The sequence below is a fragment of the Capra hircus genome, chromosome 9 (genome assembly GCF_001704415.2).
Source record: "Capra hircus breed San Clemente chromosome 9, ASM170441v1, whole genome shotgun sequence".
NCBI lineage: Eukaryota > Metazoa > Chordata > Mammalia > Artiodactyla > Bovidae > Capra > Capra hircus.
Genome location: NC_030816.1, coordinates 61,657,168 through 61,676,960, shown reverse-complemented (window position 1 = coordinate 61,676,960; position 19,793 = coordinate 61,657,168). Strand labels below are relative to the sequence as shown.

Below are 19,793 nucleotides of genomic sequence, written 5' to 3'. Positions count from 1 at the left end.
TATGAAACATTTCAAATTTTATGTTATTTATAAACAGAACCATAGACTTTCAAGTCATCATAAACCCTTCTGAGTTGTGGAGTTCCTTCTCTTCTTTCAGAATGCCTTTTCTGGTTTCAGGGTGAGGGATTAACATTGCTTTCTTAGGAAAGGAGGAACTAGAGGTTCTAACATCCCTGAATAGGTTGTTCCCCTACATGGTGCATACCTCACCCCTACCCCCACCCCATCCCACCTGCCGCCTCCATCCCCCCTGCCCCCTCCATCCCTCCTGCCGCCTCCCCTTGTGTTCTTGTAAGTTTGTCTTCAGGTCTCATTTTACGAGATGCCCCCTCAGAGAGTCCTGACTGACCCCAAAGTCTACAGTAGACCCCCTGTCTCTCTCTCTCCTTGGAAATGGTTTTCCCATTGGTGACATTTGCCCAATCAGAAACTACTTTTGTTGTCTTGTCTAATGGCTGTTTCCCTTACCAGAGGGTAGCTTTTATTCTGTGTCAAACACATTGTCCAGCATGTTGCCTGGAAATGAACAGACTTCCAATAAATATTGGTTGAAGCAATCAGTAGATGAGTTTTACCTGGTTATAACAAATTAGGGTGAAAACTTTTGCATAACTTAGAAAAAACCCTAGCAAGGCTTTGAAATAAACGGCTGGCAGTTGGATGTGAACCTGAAGAATGTAAAGCCAGTAGGAACCTAGTGTGATGCTCTAAGGAAGTCAGCACGTACTTATATCTGGATGGTTAATCACTCAGATGAGCTTGGGTGTGGGAAGTATACCAAAGAGGGGTTATAAACCCAAAAGATGTAAGGGGTGAAAGGGATTAAGTGTGTATCAGTGAGCAGTATAGGTATAGGCCACGAATTACACTGGGTGCTGTGCATGCAAAGTCACTTCAGTTGTGTCTAACTCTTTGTGACTCTGTGGACTAACCTGTCAGGCTCCTCTGTCCAGGGGATTCTCCAGGCAAGAATACTGGAGTGGATTACCGTGCTCTTCTCCAGGGGATCTTCCTGACTCAGAGATCAAACCTGCATCTTCCGCCACTCCTGCATTACAGGCAGATTCTTTACTGCTAAGCCACTGGGGAAGCCCCAAGTTACACCCAGTAGTAACCTAAATTGAGAATGGCTAAATGAGGAGAAGAGAAAGGGATTATACTTTGAAATAATTTAAATAGCATATAAATAATCTGGTAATCTAATTTGTAGTAATTTCTTTTAAAATGGATTACCTAAATGCAATGGATTGTATCCTGGAATAGAAAAAAGAACATCAGGAAAATTAGCATAATCTAAAAATACTCTAGTTTCCTTGATACAACTGATACTGTACCAATGTTAATTTCTTAGTTTTAACAGAGGTACCATAGTTACATAAGATATACTAGGTGAACTGGGTGGAAGGTATGTGGAGTTCTCTATATTATCTTTATAGTATTTCTGTAAATCTAAAATTCTTCCAAAATATAAAGTTGATAAAGCACACTGATTATCATGCTGTAGATGAAACACTTTAAGCTTAGAGGGAGAGACAGGGACAAGGGACAACGCAGGAAGGCCTGTCTCCTCACGTGAGTGTCCCTGTGATGGGCGTTGCTCGAACCCAGCTCGTGTGCAGAGGAAGGCACACTCTATGAAAACAGTTTGCTCAGCAAAGTTTTCTGTCCTTCCGCTGTGAAATTGGTTTCTTTGAGGCCACTAGGGGTCTCTGATGACAACTGAAATGACTCTATGAAAGCATTTTAAAAAGTGAGCAAAAAAAGAAAAAAGGGACTTCCCTTGCAGTCCAGTGTTAGAATTCCACACTTCTACTGCAGCAGGCAAGGGTACAATACCTGGTCAGGGAGCTAAGATCCTGCAAGCTGTGTGGCATGGCCAAGAATAGTAATAATAAGTGGAAATTTCAGAGAATTGCTTTAAGAAAGTATATTTTAATACTCCTCTCACGATGCAGGAAGACAGTATATACTCTACATGAATATGTATATGTTGAAATATCTGAACAAGGGTAACCAATTTCAAGCATTTGACAATTCCATTGATTTCCAAATGCCCCTAAAGATTTTGTTATACAATTAAGATTCAAAGAAACTACACTGAAAATACCTATCTTTTTAGTCTCCTGATAAAAATTCCTTTTAGATGACATGCTAAAGAAACCAACAAATTTAAAAGTATACCATCATCAGTACACACATTTCTTAGACGTGTTTGCTGAGAGGACCCAAATGTTGGCTTTTAAAGATTCTCTAATAAAAGGAATCAGAGCTCCTTGCAGAAATGGTTGATTTCCAGGCCTGCCTGGGGCAGAGGAAATTCAAGATGAACCTGTAACTTACTGTGATGGCAAAAAGTAAGGAAGTGCACCAAAAGAATGGAAGCTGATACAAAGGACCCTGGAGATAGCTTGAAGGACTTTCCAAAGTCTAAGCCAGGGCAAATTAAACAAAAAAATCAATAAAAATAATATTGGATTATATGTATAGAGTAAACTAAACAGCCACAAGTCCATACTGATATAAGTAATTGAATAAATATGTATATGGAGGAGAAAGGCCAATTATTTGTCTTAGTAGAATTCCAATTAATACATGTAGAAGGGATGAGGGAAATAAAAAATCACCATTAGGCATACACCACAGTAATAATTATTACAGTAAGAACCATCAATAGCTGCTGAGGTAAGCAGGAAAAATAATGCTAAGAAATGAGGTATTTGAATGGTCTCAGGCAATCTCCCGACAAGATATCTACTAACTACAGAGAGAAAACAGTGACACTCCCTTTACCAGAAGCTCAAGGTAAGCACCACTCACATAAGATACAGCAGCCTTGGGTACCTCCTGATGTGATGCTCTGAGAAGGACACAGCATCACCTTTGTGGTATAGGAGCCGAAAAGGCAGAGTCTCAACCTAATCTTGACAAGACATAAATGAACCAAAAATTTGAGGACCAGGACTCCTCAAAAGTATGGAGGTCTTGGGGGATAGAGAAATACTAGGGTACTGTCACAGATTGGCAGAGACTGAGAGACACATGTCAAATAATGCCACATGGGATCCTAGATCAGAAAAAGGACGTCCTTGGGAAAACAGTGAAATTCAAGTAAAGTCTGTAGATTAGGTTGATAGTAATGTATCCATGTTAATTTCCTGGGTTTGGTAACAGTGCCAAAGCTGTGTAAGCTGTTACAAATATTTAGGGCAAGCTGATACTGGGTATGCAAGGAACTCTCTGTACTGTTTTTTGCAACTTTTCTGTTATTCCAAAATTATTTCAAAATGAAAAGGAAAAAATAAGAAAATGTTCCATCTTCTTTCTTCTGGAAAAGAACACACAGAACAGAGAGTACTGAGTAAACCCCATATGAGTTTCTTTTTTTTTTTTCTCTCTCAGACTCTTTTCCCATTTGTCTTCAAGGATCAGCCTGTGGGTTATTGGTAACACTGAGTATCTTTTGTTACTCTTCAAGTACAGGCTGGCTGTGGGTGACCAGATGGCAAAATTCTGAGCATGAGACCATGTTGGCCCAGCTAAGGCAGAGAGAATGCACAGTGCAGGCACACTTCTGATGGGAGCTCTAACTGTTTAAACTGCTAGAGTCCTTGGTGTTACTCCCAGTTGTTAAGCTGAATCAGTCCCATGCCCCATGTCCACATTAATATAAAATGACCAGCACCCCAAACTACATGCAGTGTTTAATGCAGGGATCATACACCGCACTGACAAGTATTGTGATCCTACCATGTGTTAAAGAAGCCTGGTCTGGTTATTTTCCTCTGATGTGGCTGCCAGTTGGGGTGGAGTGGGCGTGAGGGGAGGTGGGGATCATATTGCTGTTTGATCCTCTCTTGTGTTTTCGAAACATGCACTCCCTTTAGTTTCCAACACATGGGCTTAATTGCTGTCCATTCATTCCAGAGTCCCCTCAGTCCCTGCCTTTCTCGTGACACTTGGCTCTGTCCTGACCGTTCCCTCTGCTTTCCATTCTCCTCAGAGAGCTCATTTGTGCTTCCTTCTCTTAAGCTTCCCAGGTGGCTCAGACAGTAAAAAATCCACCTGCAATGCAGGAGATCCAGGTTCGATCTCTAGGTTGGGAAGATCCCTTGAGGAAGGGAATGGTTACTTACTCTAGTAATCGTGCCTGGAGAACTCCATGGACAGAGGAGCCTGGCGGGCTACAGCCCTTCGGGTTGCAAAGAGCTGGACATGACCGAGCAACTAACATTTCACTTCTCTCAAGTACCTCTTCCCCTTTCTCCACCTCAAGGCTTTCCCCTCCTCCAGAACCTGCCTAGGCCCTTCCATCTCCTTGAATCCATCAATGAGTAAGCCCCACACTAGGTTTAGTCATTGCAAATATACTTTACCTACCCCTTAGCACTCTTATTACATGTACCTGTGAATTATATATGTAGCTAGGTGTATAACTGAGAGCATCTAAGATAGTCAAGCTGAATTCATTTGTACTTGCAATTCCACGTTATCTTTGCATATGCTTTCATGACTCTTGTGTATATTTGCCCTAGTTCTCCTTTAGGTTGTTTCTTTTGGAGGATCAAGACCGGATGCTCTCTCTCATTTGCATGTTTTACAATATCTAATTTGATGATGTGTCCTCAGGAAGCCATCATGAAAGATCAAAATAACAAACCACTGTATTCACTTATAGTTTTCTACTTTCTTCAAATTATTGAGAAAAAATTTAGTCGTTGGCATATAAGTAAAATGATGACATATGGTCATTTAAAGTGTACAGAGTTAGAGGAATGTATGGGAACATTTAAATGTAATAATAAGTATTAGAAATTTTCCCTCTCCTAAAGTGAGATTATATTCAATAAGACAATAAACCTTTAAAATTGTCTTTAAATTTTCAGTTTAGAGACCATAAGAAAAAAATTTAGAAAATTTAAAAAGGCCTATTCTTGCTGTAATTTAATATAGATTGAACTCTCTTATTTTTTTTTTAATTTTTATTTTTACTTTATTTTACTTTACAATACTGTATTGGTTTTGGCGTACATTGACATGAATCCGCCACGTGTACATGAGCTCCCAAACATGAACCCCCCTCCCACCTCCCACCCCAGATCATCCCTTCAGATCATCCCTGTGCACCAGCCCCAAGCATCCTGCATCCTGCATCAAACATAGACTGACGATTGATTTCTTACGTGATAGTATACATGTTTCAATGCCATTCTCCCAAATCATCCCACCCTCTCCCTCTCCCTCAGAGTCCAAAAGTCTGCTCTACACATCTGTGTCTCTTTTGCTGTCTTGCATACAGGGTCATCATTACTGTCTTTCTAAATTCCATATATATGTGTTAGTATTACTGTATTGGTGTTTTTCTTTCTGGCTTACTTCACTCTGTATAATCATTTTTTAAAAAATATTTATTTGGCAATGCCAGGTCTTAGTTATACAGCACATGGGATCTAGTTCCCCGACCAGGTATTAAACCCGGGCTCCATGCATTGGGAGTGCTGTCTTAGCCACTGGATCACCAGGGAAGTCCTCTTATTTTTAAAGATTTTTTTTTCACTATTTTGTTCCCTTATAAATAATCCTGGAGTCAGTCCTAGTAAGATAACTTCCATTCTGCCAACATTTTTTATGAAGCTAATATGGCTCAGCCCCTGTAGCAGGTTTATGTAAATTAAACACCTGATTTTGAGTTATACCTACAGCTGACACACAGAATGAAGACAAAAGGGCTTCCCTGGTGGCTCAGACAGTAAAGAGTCTGCCCGCAATGCGGGAAACTCGGGTTCTAGATCCCCTGGAGAAGGAAATGGCAACCCGCTCCAATGTTCTTGCCTGAGAAATCCCATGGACGGAGGAGCCTGGCAGGCTACGGTCTGTGGTGTCGCAAAGAGTCAGACACAACTGAGTGACTAACACAAAGAATACTATAGGTGAACTAGGAAATAGAATTTTGGAAGGAGAAAGGCGATGGTGCAGACAGCAGAATAGAGGTGGAGTTTGGCTAACCTTAAGAGATAAAGGGTAAGGATGTGGAGAAATTAGAACTTTTGTGCACTGTTGGTGAGACTATAACATGGTGCAGTCACTATGGAAAACCAATATGTGGCTCCTCAAACAAAATAAAAATTACCATATGTTCTTTTGGGTATATATTCAAAAGAATTGAAAGCAGGATCTCAAGTAGATAATTGCACACCCAAGTTCACAGCAGCATTATTCACAATAGTAAAGAAGTAGAAGCAACACAAGTGTCCATTGATAGATGAACGGATAAACAAAGTGTGAAATATGCAAACAATGGAGTACTACACAGCCTTCAACAGGAAGGAAAGTCTGACACGTGCAACAGCATGGATGAAGTTTAAGGACATTATACCAAACACAGGTCAATACGGCAAAGACCGAACAGTTCCCTGGAGGATTTGGCAATGAATTGGCCCTTTGGCTGCATTGCTGTAGCAGCTATGTTAGAGTGGTGGGAGGGGTCTTCCATCACTCCCACTGGCGCCCTCCCCCAACACAGGGGCTCTTCAGCGGTGGTTCATGGACTCTCAGAATTGGCTTCAGGGAGTCAGTGAGCCCTCAAGAAACAGGGAAAATGCTGTCTGAATGTGCTTCTTTTCTGCATGGCTCTCATCAGATTTTTGGTGGGTTCTGTGATCCAATGAAAGCTCCACATGCCCATAATGAGATATCACCCCAGACTTGTGGGAATGGCTAGCATTAAAAAGAATACAAATAACAAATGTTGGCAAGGATGTGGAGAAAAAAGAACCCTCCTACACTGCTAGTGGGAATGTAAACTGTTGCAGCTACTATAGAGAACAGTATAGAGATGGCTCAAAAAACTAAAAATATCATATGACCCATCAGCTTCACTCCTGGGTACGTATCGGAAAGGAACAAAAGCACTAATTTGAAAAAATACACTTTTTCCAATGTTCATAGCAGCATTATTTACAGTTGCCAAGTTATGGAAACCACCTAAGTGTCCTTTAACACATAAAGAAGATGTGGTGTGTGTGTGTAAATGTGTGTCTGTGATGGGATACTGCTGCTGCTACTGCTAAGTCGCCTCAGTCGTGTCCAACTCTGTGCAACCCCATAGACAGAAGCCCACCAGTCTCCCCTGTCCCTGGGATTCTCAAGGCAAAAACACTGGAGTGGGTTGCCATTTCCTTCTCCAGTGCATGAAAGTGAAAAATGACAGTGAAGTCGCTTAGTCGTGTCCGACTCTTAGCGACCCCATGGACTACAGCCCACCAGGCTCCTCCCTCCATGGGATTCTCCAGGCAAGAGTACTGGAGTGGGGTGCCATTGCCTTCTCTGGTGATGGGGTACTACTCAGCCATGAAAAGGAATGAAATTGTGCTCTTTGCAGCAACATGACATGGATGGACTTGAAGAACCTTATGCTGAAGTAAAGTCAGACAGAGACAAACACTGTATGATATCATTTATATGTGGAATCTAAAAAAGACAATAAGCTAGTGAATAAAACACTGATACAGAGAACAAATTAGTATTTACCAGTGGGGAGAGGGAAAGGGAAAGGGGCAATACAGGGGTACAGGGAAAATAAGGGTCATTCTAGGATTACATGAAATACGTGTGAAACTTTTGAAAATTGTAAAGAATTATAGAATTTAAAGAATGTTTCTTTGAAAATAAAAGTTTCATGTGTCATAGCATATGGAGCCAAGTCCAATATTTGTTACCTTGATTTTACTTAAATTAAGAATGTAATTCCTTTGGGGGGGGGCCATTTTGAGAACCTAATCACAATGTATAATGGTTTTTCCCATCAGAAGGTATCATCCCAATTCTGAAGTGACCTGCAGATGAACTCTTGGCCTACAGTCTGTTTAAACTGGAGACTTGTAACTTTTGTACTTTAAATCTTAGTGGTGAGTCAGTAGGTTAGCGTAGGACACACACTAAAAATTAACCTAATAGTCAAAAAGTCAAAAGCAGATAGGCCTGCTAGAGTGAATATAAAGAATGTGTGTGTATTTTCAGTACTCGCCCCTCCCACCTCCACACATTTTGAATGTTACAAGCAAAAAGCATTCTGTCTTCCTACTTCTGTTTATACAATCTCTCTATATCTCTTTCCTCATTTTCTAAGTGAGTTAATAGTTGACAGAATCAAAACTATGAATTTTAATTGTATAAACAAATCTTCATATTCTTAACGGGTTTTTACACAATTGCCTATCTGATTTTAACAGATTTCCCACGTATCTTATGTGCTATGTGAACATTTCTCTTCTGTTTGAGTTAGATCATTCTGAGTTTACATATCTCATGAATTTTGCAAGTCTGCTGGAAGAACAAATCTGAAATAAAGTGCAGCAATCCATCCTCACCTTTGGAAAAGCAGTTGGGAATACACCTTATTGATAGCAGGGGTGACGACATTCATGTCTTAAGAAATTAAGGCAGTCATTCTTATTTCATTAAGATTGTTGTTGATCGTATGCTTAACAGAACTGAGGCCACATTTCAGCCTTGCATCTGAGAGTGATACTGCCGATCAAGAAGACTTGGATGCAGAAGGTGACCATGATGAACGGCCTTCAAATCAAACTGTCCGAAGACCTCATGCAGTCCTTGAAGACGCGGTGGCCACCTCAGGGGTGAGCACGCTCAGTTCTACTGTATCCCATGACTCCCAGAGTGCTCACCGATCACTGAATGTACAACTTGGAAGGATGAAAATAGAAACAAATAGGTAAGGCCTATTCCAATGTGGGTGGGTTTCTTTTTTCTTACTTTTATATAAGTGCATGTACTTGGAGTCTACCTTAAAGATTGGTCCACAGAATATACATAAGGTAATTCCTTTTTCCCATTCATATAACCTTGATTTCATTCTTTATTAAAATGAGAGTTTCATTTTAGCCTCTTTAGTCAAATATGTTTTCTGCTTCTCCCAATTCGGTCCTTCAGCATCTCTTCTTTGATCACTGCACTAAGATTTTCAGAGTAACTTAGTTGTAACCTCATAGACTGTTTGGGATGCAGGCTCAGAGCAACATGTACCATCCAGTAGATAGCTGAAAGACAAGAAGAGAGTCTGTGATTTTGAGACCCATGACTTGGAATATCAGGTTCTTTCAGGAGAGGAAGAGCTCTGTTCTTAAAGAGAGAAAACTAATGGTTCAAAAGTTTTTCATTTTAGAACCTTAAAACAATGATCCATTGACCACATTTATGATTTTATTTTTAATATGCTGTATCATATCTGGAGTTTAATTTTTCTTTGTGAATTTGATAACACAGAACTCGCATGATCAGGTTATTAAGTGAACAGGAAATATGTCCTTGTGCTTCACAAGATGTTGACACAGTTCAAGGTCTGAATCTTTATGATTTATAACTTCCTGTGCTGGTTACCGTTGACATGTGGTAAACTGACTTTATGACTTTGGGTTGACAGGGAAAACTTTTTTATTATTTATATTTTTGGAGTGAATCAATAAACATTGTTCAAATATTTAGAAACCTTAGTTGAAAATCCAAGTTATTCACCAGGAAGATAAAAATATTTTATTTCTGGTCGTAAGTTTGGGTTCTTAATAAGCTTGAATACCAAGCTTGTATGAGTAGTACCAACCAACCTCATCCTATATTTAGAAACTTGAATTTTAGTCACATGATTCAGTAAATCCATACTTAGCTTCTACAGTTTACATAAGAAATCTTTCTGAATAAAGGGAAAGTGGCTTTCTTGTTTCTGTATCCATCAAAAAAAATTGATTTATTTATTTGGCAACATCAGGTCTCAGTTGCTTCACATGGAATCTTTGTTGGGTCACGCAGGATCTCTTGTTGTAATACATGGCCTCAGTAGTTGTGGTGTGCGAACTGTCTAGCTTAGTAGCCCCACTACATGTGGGATCTTAGTTCCCTCACCAGGGATCAAACCCATGTCCCCTGCATTGCAAGCAGATTCTTAACCACTGGACCAACAGGGAAGTTCCCTTTTCCCAGTCTTGTCCTCTGAAACCCACCTCTTTACTTCCCACCTGTTACTTAGTGGAAAAGCATTGGAGTCTTTCCTAAGATTTCATTTAAATCTTCATGTCCTTTATTTCCTCCTCTTCTCAAGCAGTATGGGCTTCCCTCCTAGCTCAGTTGGTAAAAAATCCACCTGCAATGCAGGAGACCCTGATTCAATTCCTGGGTCGGGAAGATCCACTGTAGAAGGGATAGGCTACCCATTGCAGTATTCTTGTGCTTCCCTTGTGGCTCAGCTGGTAAAGAATCCGCCTGCAATGTGGGAGACCTGGGTTCAGTCTCTGGGTTGGGAAGATCCCCTGGAGAAGGGAAAGGCTACCCACTCCAGTATTCTGGCCTGGAGAATTCCATGGACTGCAAAGAGTCGGACATGACTGAGCAACTTTAGTTTCACTCAAGCAATAGTCCCATTATGATTCTCCATCCTTTAGAGCAGCTGTTGACTTCAGTCACTTCTCTTTAATTTACTCTCTGGCACCCAGTCCTGAAGGGAGTTGTGTTTTCATACCTTTCTCTGATTTCTGGAGGAGGAGAGTGCACTCATGACTGTTTAGGTCCCGCCACCCACCCAACTCTGCCCACGGCTTCCAGACAGTAAAGCTACTTTATTTACCAGTGAGCCAGTACATTTGCTCCTCTGGCTCCTGAACCTTCTGTGTACTTGCCCTGGCTTATGTCAATAGAACATGCCTCTCCTAAGTGCAGCCTCTTCCTTCTCTCCTCAGCCCATTTGCATTACCCTGACTTACCACCCCCATGGTCCCCATCATCTGCCCACCATGCTTGCTCCACCCGTGGTCCCTGGCCACTGCCCTTCCCTGGCTGCTTTCTTCACATCTCTTTCCTGAGGGTATCAGATAGCTAAGGGCCTGCTCCCCACATCTGCCCACAGGAATTACCATGTCTTTATTACATTAGGATGTTGTTGCAGTTCTTACAAAGGCCACTCATTTATGTTTTCTATGTATTTACACACACATGTGTGAAATCTCTATGGTTACTGGCCTCCTTTTTTTCTTTTTCTAGTAAAATCTCCCACAGCTCCTCCATCAGCCCTAGAAAAGTGAGACAGGGCACAACATTCACTTCATGTAGGGATGTAAAGAAAGGGCGGCTGCATTAGGACAGGTGCCAACAAGGGGCTGGTCATGTCTACACCAGTCCTTGTAATTTTCAGTTGAATATTACTTGATATACAGATGTACATATATTGCAAAATAAACTTGAGGAAATGTTCATGTATTTTTAGGAAAGGGTATAATCCTCAGGTTAGAAATAGTAAGTTTATATTTAGGATAATCACTGATGAATATCTATCCAGCTCTTGATTATTCGATCATCAATAATATTAAACAGTAATAGCTTTAGGAAGCATGTTTTACTTAAATATAAAGTATATGCTTTCCTAAAATGTTCTGAAAATAATTCATTTCACATAAGGAACTGGGATGATATTGCAGAGGTAGTTAAAATCTAACTCAGGAGGAGCTGACTTGTTATCTGATTTCCCTTTCCTGCAATTCTGGAATTACCCACCAACCCAGCTCCCCACCCTCACCTATTTGAGTTAAAAAATTGACCTCATGGCTGATCCTTGCCAAATTTTTCTGGCACAGAGAGGTAGTCAATTGCCTTGGTTTCAAAGGATTTGCCTATTAACTGAAGACTAAGTGAAAACAAAACTGATGGACTGGATATGGCCTAAATAATTTTGAAGGCTGGATTTGGGACAAATGAGGTGGCCTGTCAGTGCTTTGCTTCCAACATTAAGTTCTGGCTTTTAGGATAAAAAGGAAATACATAGTCTAAATGCGTGCGTGCTAAGTTGCTTCAGTCATGTCCAACTCTCTGTGACCCTATGGACCATAGCCTGCCAGGCTCCTCTCCCTGTCCATGGAATTCTTCAGGCAAGAATATTGGAGTGGGTTGCCATGCCCTCTTCCAGGGGATCTTTCTGACCCAGGGTCTCCTGCGGCTCCTGCACTGCAGGCAGACTCTTTATGGCTGAGTCACTGGGGAAGCCCATAGTCTAGATAGACGTAGTTAAATTCTAGAAAATTTCACTGTGTGTTCTTTGAAAAAAGCAGTAAGAATACTGCAGTATGAATACTATCGCTATTCATACTGTAAATGAGCATGAAAGACAAAAATATATACCAGACCAAAAATTGCCAGATTAAAAGTTCGTACTGAGCTTGCTGAAACTTTCTCTGAATACCATTTGTGTTGGAGTAGATAAGTCTCCCCTAATCCTCCTTCTTTCCTTCTTTCATTTCTACTGCCTGATCCATTTACGTGTACAGTGTTTACTCCACAGTCGTCTCTAAACAAGCTGTCTTCCTGTAACCACTGTCTCTGTCTGCCTCCCTCTGGTTTCCTTTTGTCTCACCTACTCACCTACTTTGCCAACAAAGGTCCGTCTGGTCATAGCTATGGTTTCTCCAGTAGTCATGTATGGATGTGAAAGTTGGACTATGAAAAAAGCTGCGTGCCGAAGAATTGGTGTTTTTGAACTGTGGTGTTGGAGAAGACTCTTGAGAGTCCTTTGGACAGCAAGGATATCTAACCAGTCCATCCTAAAGGAAATCAGTCCTGAATATTCATTGGATGGACTGATGCTGAAGCTGAAACTCCAATACTTTGGCCACCTGATTCAAAGAACTGACTCACTGGAAAATACTCTGATGCTGGGAAAGATCGAAGGCGGGAGGAGAAGGGGACAACAGAGGATGAGATGGTTGGATGGTATCACTGACTCAACGGACATGAGTTTGAGTAAACTCCAGGAGTTGGTGATGGACGGGGAGGCCTGGCGTACTGCAGTCCACGGGGTCACAAAGAGTCGGACACGACTGAGTGACTGAACTGAATTGAACTGAACTCTACTATAACCCTTTCTTCTACCTGATAGCCTCTCATGTCTATGTCCTGTGGGAAAGGGGTGGAACCTGGAGATCAGGGAGACAAACCCTAATGAACCCTGGGAGGCCTCTTGTCCAGTGCCTGAGTCTGCAGCAGAGAACAGACAGCCCTTCTTAAAGGCCAAACACTGTGTTTGGCATTCTGCCTATGCTGATTCTCATCAATGATTACAGTAAATCCTCTCAGAAAGTTCTACTCTTCCTTTTTACAAATGAGAAAACTGAAGCCCAGAGGCATTCAGTAATTTGTCAAGGTTAACACAGAAAGCTTATGGCTGAACCAGGATACAGGCCCAGGGCTGTCTCCAGCTGGGCTGTGCTGCCTTCAGACCATGTCAACTGAAGCAGAAACAAGCTTTTGGAATGGAATCTGGTCCTGAGTTAAATCTATCAATACGCAGAAAGTAAAACAAATAGAGATTGTTAAGAGCCATGAAACAGTGTACCTTGATGATCTTATACATAATTATATTTGTTGTTCAGTCACTCAGTCATGTCCTACTTTTTGCAACCCCATGGACTGCAGCACGCCAGGCTTCCCTGTCCTTCACCATCTCCTGGAGTTTGCTCAAACTCATGTCCATTGAGTCAATGATGCCATCCAACCATCTCATCCTCTGTCATCCCGTTCTCCTCTGCCTTCAATTATTCCCAGCATCAGGGTATTTTCAAATGAGTCACCTCTTTGCATCAGGTGGCCAAAGTACTGGAGCTTCAGCTTCAGCATCAGTTCTTCCAATGAATATTCAAGGTTGATTTCCTTTAGGATTGACTGGTTTGATTTTCATGCAGTCCAAGGGATGCTAAAGAGTCACCAAGTTCAAAAGCGTCAATTCTTTGGTGCTCAGTCTTCTTTATGGTCCAACTTTCACATCCATACATGACTACTGGAAAAACCATAGCTTTGACTCTATGGATTCTTTTGGTGGCTCAGACAGTAAAGAGTCTGCCTGCAATGCAGGAGACCCAAGTTCAGTCCCTGGGTCGGGAAGATCTCCCGGAGAAGGAAATGGCAACCCATTCCAGCATTCTTGCCTGGAAAATCCCATGGACAGAGGAGCCTGGGGGGCTTCAGTCCATGGGGTCACAAAGAGTCGACATGACTGATGCACTTCACTTTCACTTTGTCAGCAAAGTAATGTCTCTGCTTTTTAATATGCTGTCTAGATTTGTCATAGCTTTTCTTCCAAGGAGCAAGCATCTTTTAATTTCATGGCTGCAGTTACTATCTGCAGTGATTTTTGGAGCCCAAGAAAATAAAGTCTGTCACTGTTTCCATTGTGTCCCCATCTATCTTAAAGTATTACAATTCTGAATTCAAGTTACTCAAAGATAGTTTTCTAAAAACTCAGAACATCTCTGTTCACAACTTGGAATGTTTCCCCAGTAATGGGAATGGTGAATAGGTTACTACTTGGCTGTTGGTTGTGCAGTGAACCTTTCACCAGGCTCCCCCGTCCCTGGGATTCTCACGGCAAGAACATTGGAGTGGGTTGCCATTTCCTTCTCCAGTGCATGAAAGTGAAAAGTGAAAATGAAGATGTAAGATAATACTTCTCCTTATTTCTTTGGAGAATGTATCAGATACCAATGGGGAACTGAATGTACCAGGAACACAGCTGTTTTACTCAGTTCATTGCTCCCCTTAGAAGGCAAAAAAAATAACAGTAACAAACACAACAACCCAAGCAATCTTCATTAACTTTTACTGAGGACTGATTATGTGCCAGGTACTGTTGGTGACCTCCTCTATAGTTGTGAAGTAAAAGTGTTAGTCGCTCAGTCATATCCAATGCTTTGCGACCTCATGGACTGTAACCCACCAGGCTCCTCCATCCATGGAATTCTCCAGGCAAGAATACTGGAGTGGGTTGCCGTTCCCTTCTCCAGGGGATCTTCCTGACCCAGGGATCAAACCCAGGTCTCCTGCATTGCAGGCAGATTCTTTACTGTCTGAACCACCAGGGAAGAGTTACTTCTCAAATTTTCATAGTTTAAAGGGAAGTGAGTACCTTTCTTCTTTGCACTCATTGCCTATTGTATTACCGGTGTTGACCAACTTTTTTGATGAGGGGCTATGCAGGTAAACACCATATATAAATTTGTTTGCCATTATGGTCATAAAAGGAAACAGAACAACATCTCTGAATCAGCCAATTATGGGTGCAAGTTTTAAATTCTTGTCTGGAAGCACACTTTATAGAGCTTTGCTCCTCATCTTGGATGTCTGTGGATTTGGGAGCTTATTACATATGCAGAAACTCAGAGCTCCCTAACTAACCCTGCTCCCCAGCCATCTGCTGGATCAGAATCTGCATTTCAATAAAACCCCAGGATGTCTGTGTTCATTATAGCTTGAGAACCTTTGTCTAGAAGGTCATTTTGTGGCTGCTCCCACTTCATTATCCTGTCAACCAATATAATTTCCTCCTGCAGATTACTGGAAGAATTGGTTCAGAAAGAGAAAGAATTACAAGCACTCCTTCATCAAGCTATTGAAGAGAAAGACCAAGAAATTAAACACCTGAAGCTTAAGTCCCAACCAATAGGTAAATAGCAGAAAATTTTAAAGTAATATTGTTCAGCCAAACTCCCACAGAAAACTAGAAAGCCAACAGGCAAACTTTATGTCATGGCTTATTCAGCATCTGTCACTTGTACCACAACTACAAGCAGAAATTGCTGTACAAAAATATCCATTTCTTAATTGTAGCAAACCATTATTTCTTATATGTACAGTAAAAATGATTCATAATTATCTTTTCCTGAGATTATATACTATTGAGGTAAATAGGGATCTCCATTTTTTTGTCTTTATTTCTTTTTAAGGATTTCACAGTGAAATTACTAGAATAATATAATACTATTTTGGTCATTTTGCATTTGTATTCATATATTCTAGTGTTTTATAATTTGACAAGGCTTAAGTAGAATAAAGATAAAGCAATAGCAAGTCATAAGTTGAATATACTTTAAACTAATAAAATGTTTTGTCAATTATATCTGGTTTTTTTAAGTCATAAATTGGAACTTTAAAGAAATCTATTCTGTGACAAATTGGGGATGGAAGATAATCTTTAGGCAATCTTATCTAGCCCATTTAGAGGAAAATAAAAGTCATTATTTTTTGTTCAGATATAAGGTCCTTCCACATTATTGCAACTAGTGGAAAAAGAGATTATTATAATTATATGGTTCTCTGCTAATTATGCTCATCTTTGTTGCCTGAAAAACACACGGTATAATTTTGATGCATCATTTTATTCTGAGGCTATAAAATTGATACGAAACCACAAGGTGGAAGTATCATTAATTATTGTTAGTGACCCTCCATTTACTAGTATATTAAGCAGCCTCAAAGAGTTTGATTTATATTATCTTGTAGACTGCCAATCTCAATGGTTTCTATTAATTATCCTGTGATGGAGAAAAGTCTGTTAAAGTATCAGTAAATGTTGACTATCAAATGACCTCTGAAGCTAAGAATGTCCCTCCTTATCCCCCAACCCCAATTCTGTTCTAGATATTCCTGGGTCGCCTGTGTGTCACTCCAGTTCTCCTGGCACAAACACTGAAGATTCTGAACTTACTGACTGGCTGAGAGAAAACGGAGCCGATGAAGACACTATAAGTCGGGTAAAGAAAACATTCCATGAGACAAACATTTTTTCACTAGTTTCCTAATGCTGAGTGCCTACTATGTGCCAGGCACGGGGGATACACTGGTGAGAAACTGACCCAGCCCTGCCTTCCTGAGGCTCATAGACTAGGGTAGGCAGACGATAATCAAAGAATTCCACATGTACAAATATAATTATGTCCTGGTCAAGTCTGTAAAGGAAAGGTTATCAGGTATTAGGAGACAGAGGGAGGGAGAAGTTGGGGAAGGTTCTTTGAAAAGATGATGGGCAAGCTGGAGTCTAAAGGAATGCTTAGGAATAAACTGTATGTCTGTTCTGGGATGGGGGAAAGACAAAAAGGGAAAACCATTTGGGGTGGAGGACAGAAACAGTGAGGCAGAAAAAAGCTCTGTGGTCCAGAACCCATAAGGACTTTTGTGCTGTTTTATTGAAAATAAAGAAGAGGAAAAATCAAGACAAGAACTAAAAGGAAAAAGTTCTTCCGCTTCTCATTCTTTCTCTTGTTTTTTAACTCTTAAATTCTTATGTGACATTCTTAGATTCCACTGGGCAGCAGCTATTTATTGTTACTTAATGAAATAGACTAGTTACTGAACTTATATCAGAAACAAACACTTTCAATACAAACTATATTATATAGGGAACTTTTGTAGTTAGCATGAATAGATTTCTTTATGTTGTAAGATCACATATATGTGCAGTAAGAGGTTATATTTCTATTATTTTATAGAAATAAATAGTTTATATAAATAGGAAATATTTATTTTAATACTATTTATGTATTTAATATTATTTATTTTAATATTATGTTAATTTCAGTTTTGTATTTAAATTTTTTAAATGACTAAGAAAAAAGATGAATTTCTTTTGGCTTGATAATTTATTAGATTGCCTAATAAAACTTAGGAGTCTCCTTAGAAATCTGCAAGCAAATTACAAAAATTAAAAGGAGTTTCTCATCTTTGGGAAAAATTTATCCAATCAAAATTTCCAAAATATTTTCCCCTCTAACTTAGACTCAAATAAAAATTAAGGAGTAGTCATTGATGACACACTAAATCACTGACCTTTTTGAAAGATTTAAAATAAAAAGCTTCATTTAAATTCAGGACTCTGAATTTGTACTAAGTATCGGAAAGTTTTCCAAAATGAAGTGTAAACAACACATTTTACCCACTGGGAAAAAATTAAGCTACAAAGCACTAAACCTTTTAAATACAAACATTATCTTATAAGCAGCAGATGTAATTACGAGCAAGTCTTACCTATTCATCAGAAGACCATTCAGAAGTACTGTGTCAGTTGTCATCTTTCTGCTCCTAGAAGTCGTGTGGATGTAATTCTTTGTAATTATTTTGTAATAGGGGGAACTTTTTTCTAATAATTCCAAAAGATTCTGTCTTTAGTGAATTTCCTTTTAGATTTATTTTTCATTATTGCAATGTTTACATTATGGATAGTTTGCTACTTATGGAAGTGCAAAAGACATCTTACTTTTGTGTGTATTTTACTTTCTCCACAGTTTTTGGCTGAGGATTATTCATTAATGGATGTTCTCTACTATGTTACACGTGATGATTTAAAATGCCTGAGACTAAGGTACCACTTTTCTTTCTGTTCAGTCTCATCATGATGGAAAGAGCACTGGGCTGAGATCAAGAAGCCTGGGTCCCTTCCCAGATGATTGCTAACTAGCTCTAACTAGCTCTCCAGTCTTGAGTAGAGTGCTTGAGTTCTCAGCTGCTCTGCGTAACCTGAGTTGCTTGGACCAGGCTATTATTGGGAGCACTAATAACCAATATGTCTATGTTAGGAAATGCAAATCAGCCAGAAGAATTTCTTGATAAACATATCAGATTAAGACCATGCAGATATGTTAAAGCTGATATTTTAAACCAAATGCTCTAATTTGGTTCATGATCATATCATACTTATTAAAAATACCATGATGAGGTGCTGATTTGCCATCCAAATAACATGGTATAATCTGAACACAGTTTCTTACAATAATTTGTTGTTTCCATCAGGCCAAGCACAGACATAATTATTACTCCTATCTGTCTCTAGAAAGATGCATTTCAAAAGTGCTGAAAATCTAAAATGATGCTTTGGGCTCTGGTTGTCTGTGGGAGTGGAGAGGAAAGGCATGGAGGGGTGAGGAGAAAATATATACAAAAAGAATACATCAGGACTGACAAGCCTTTGGGATCTTCATGTTCTGATCAGAGCCGCTGAAAACTAAGAAGTCACTTTCATATTGCAAGGGCGCTGCTTCAAGTGAAGCCATCTCTTCACCATGTTCTTGTGTCTTTACACAGGGGCGGGATGCTGTGCACACTGTGGAAAGCCATCACTGACTTCCGAGACAAACAGGCTTGACTGTCACTCAGTTTGTTTCCAACTTTCCGTGGAGATTCTAAAAATGAATATAGACCTGATCTTCTTCTAGGGGAGGGAGAATCAAAGGGACAGGAGAAAGAAGCTGCACTTTAAATCCAGTATTTGTTTACTCGTGTTAAAAAAATAATAGATGAAATACACTGAAATTTCCTGTTTCTGTTCTGTGATTCATGAGGACTCTTTATAAGGACTCTCAAAATAATCCCAAACACTGTGATGTTTGGGATTATTTTGGTCTGAACATTTTTATGGAAATATTTTTAATTCAGCAGCTATAATAACTCAGCCAAATGTTTATTTCACACGAAACAGATAGAACATTTCATGTGATTGTGCATCACTGGAACAAAACCAAAATGTGACCATAACTTTTTAGGCTTATGTGTGTTTGTATTATACCCTGATCATCTGAGTAGAAGTGCGTGATTTGGATTATTGTATAAAGTTTATGGGTTTTTTTTTTTAAAGTGTGCAGAATCTGAGAGCAGTGGTTTTTACTTACCTGTATTAATTGTAATATTAACTCTATTTTGTAACTTAAGTTTCTGGTCTAGAGTACATTCGTTGGAGTCATTTATGTACTACTGAACTGTACCAGTTGCACCTGCCTGAATCCTAGTAATGTTAGCTTGTTCTAAAGCTATCCCTTGTGTCATATCTACTCTACAAAGTAAAAAAGACTCTCAAATACTGTTTTGATAAATTCTAAAGCATCTGTATTTTGTTTTGGCAATCTAGATAATTACTGTGTCGAAATTCTAACTGTTCCTTCAGCTCCCACATTAAATAGACTCTGTCTTCTCTTCAA

The 19,793-nt window shown here is 39.8% G+C and overlaps 1 protein-coding gene across 1 annotated transcript in view; it reads left to right on the top strand.

The window, feature by feature from the left end:
* The window catches only part of MAP3K5 (mitogen-activated protein kinase kinase kinase 5), a 228,391-nt gene extending 208,598 nt beyond the window's left edge, over positions 1-19,793 (top strand). Inside the window, exons 26-30 of the mRNA XM_005684842.3 lie at positions 8,491-8,734; positions 15,381-15,493; positions 16,468-16,580; positions 18,108-18,184; positions 18,904-19,793. Of these exons, the coding sequence (XP_005684899.2) occupies positions 8,491-8,734; positions 15,381-15,493; positions 16,468-16,580; positions 18,108-18,184; positions 18,904-18,964 (608 nt within the window). The 3' untranslated portion in view covers positions 18,965-19,793. The remainder of the gene's footprint in view (positions 1-8,490; positions 8,735-15,380; positions 15,494-16,467; positions 16,581-18,107; positions 18,185-18,903) is intronic.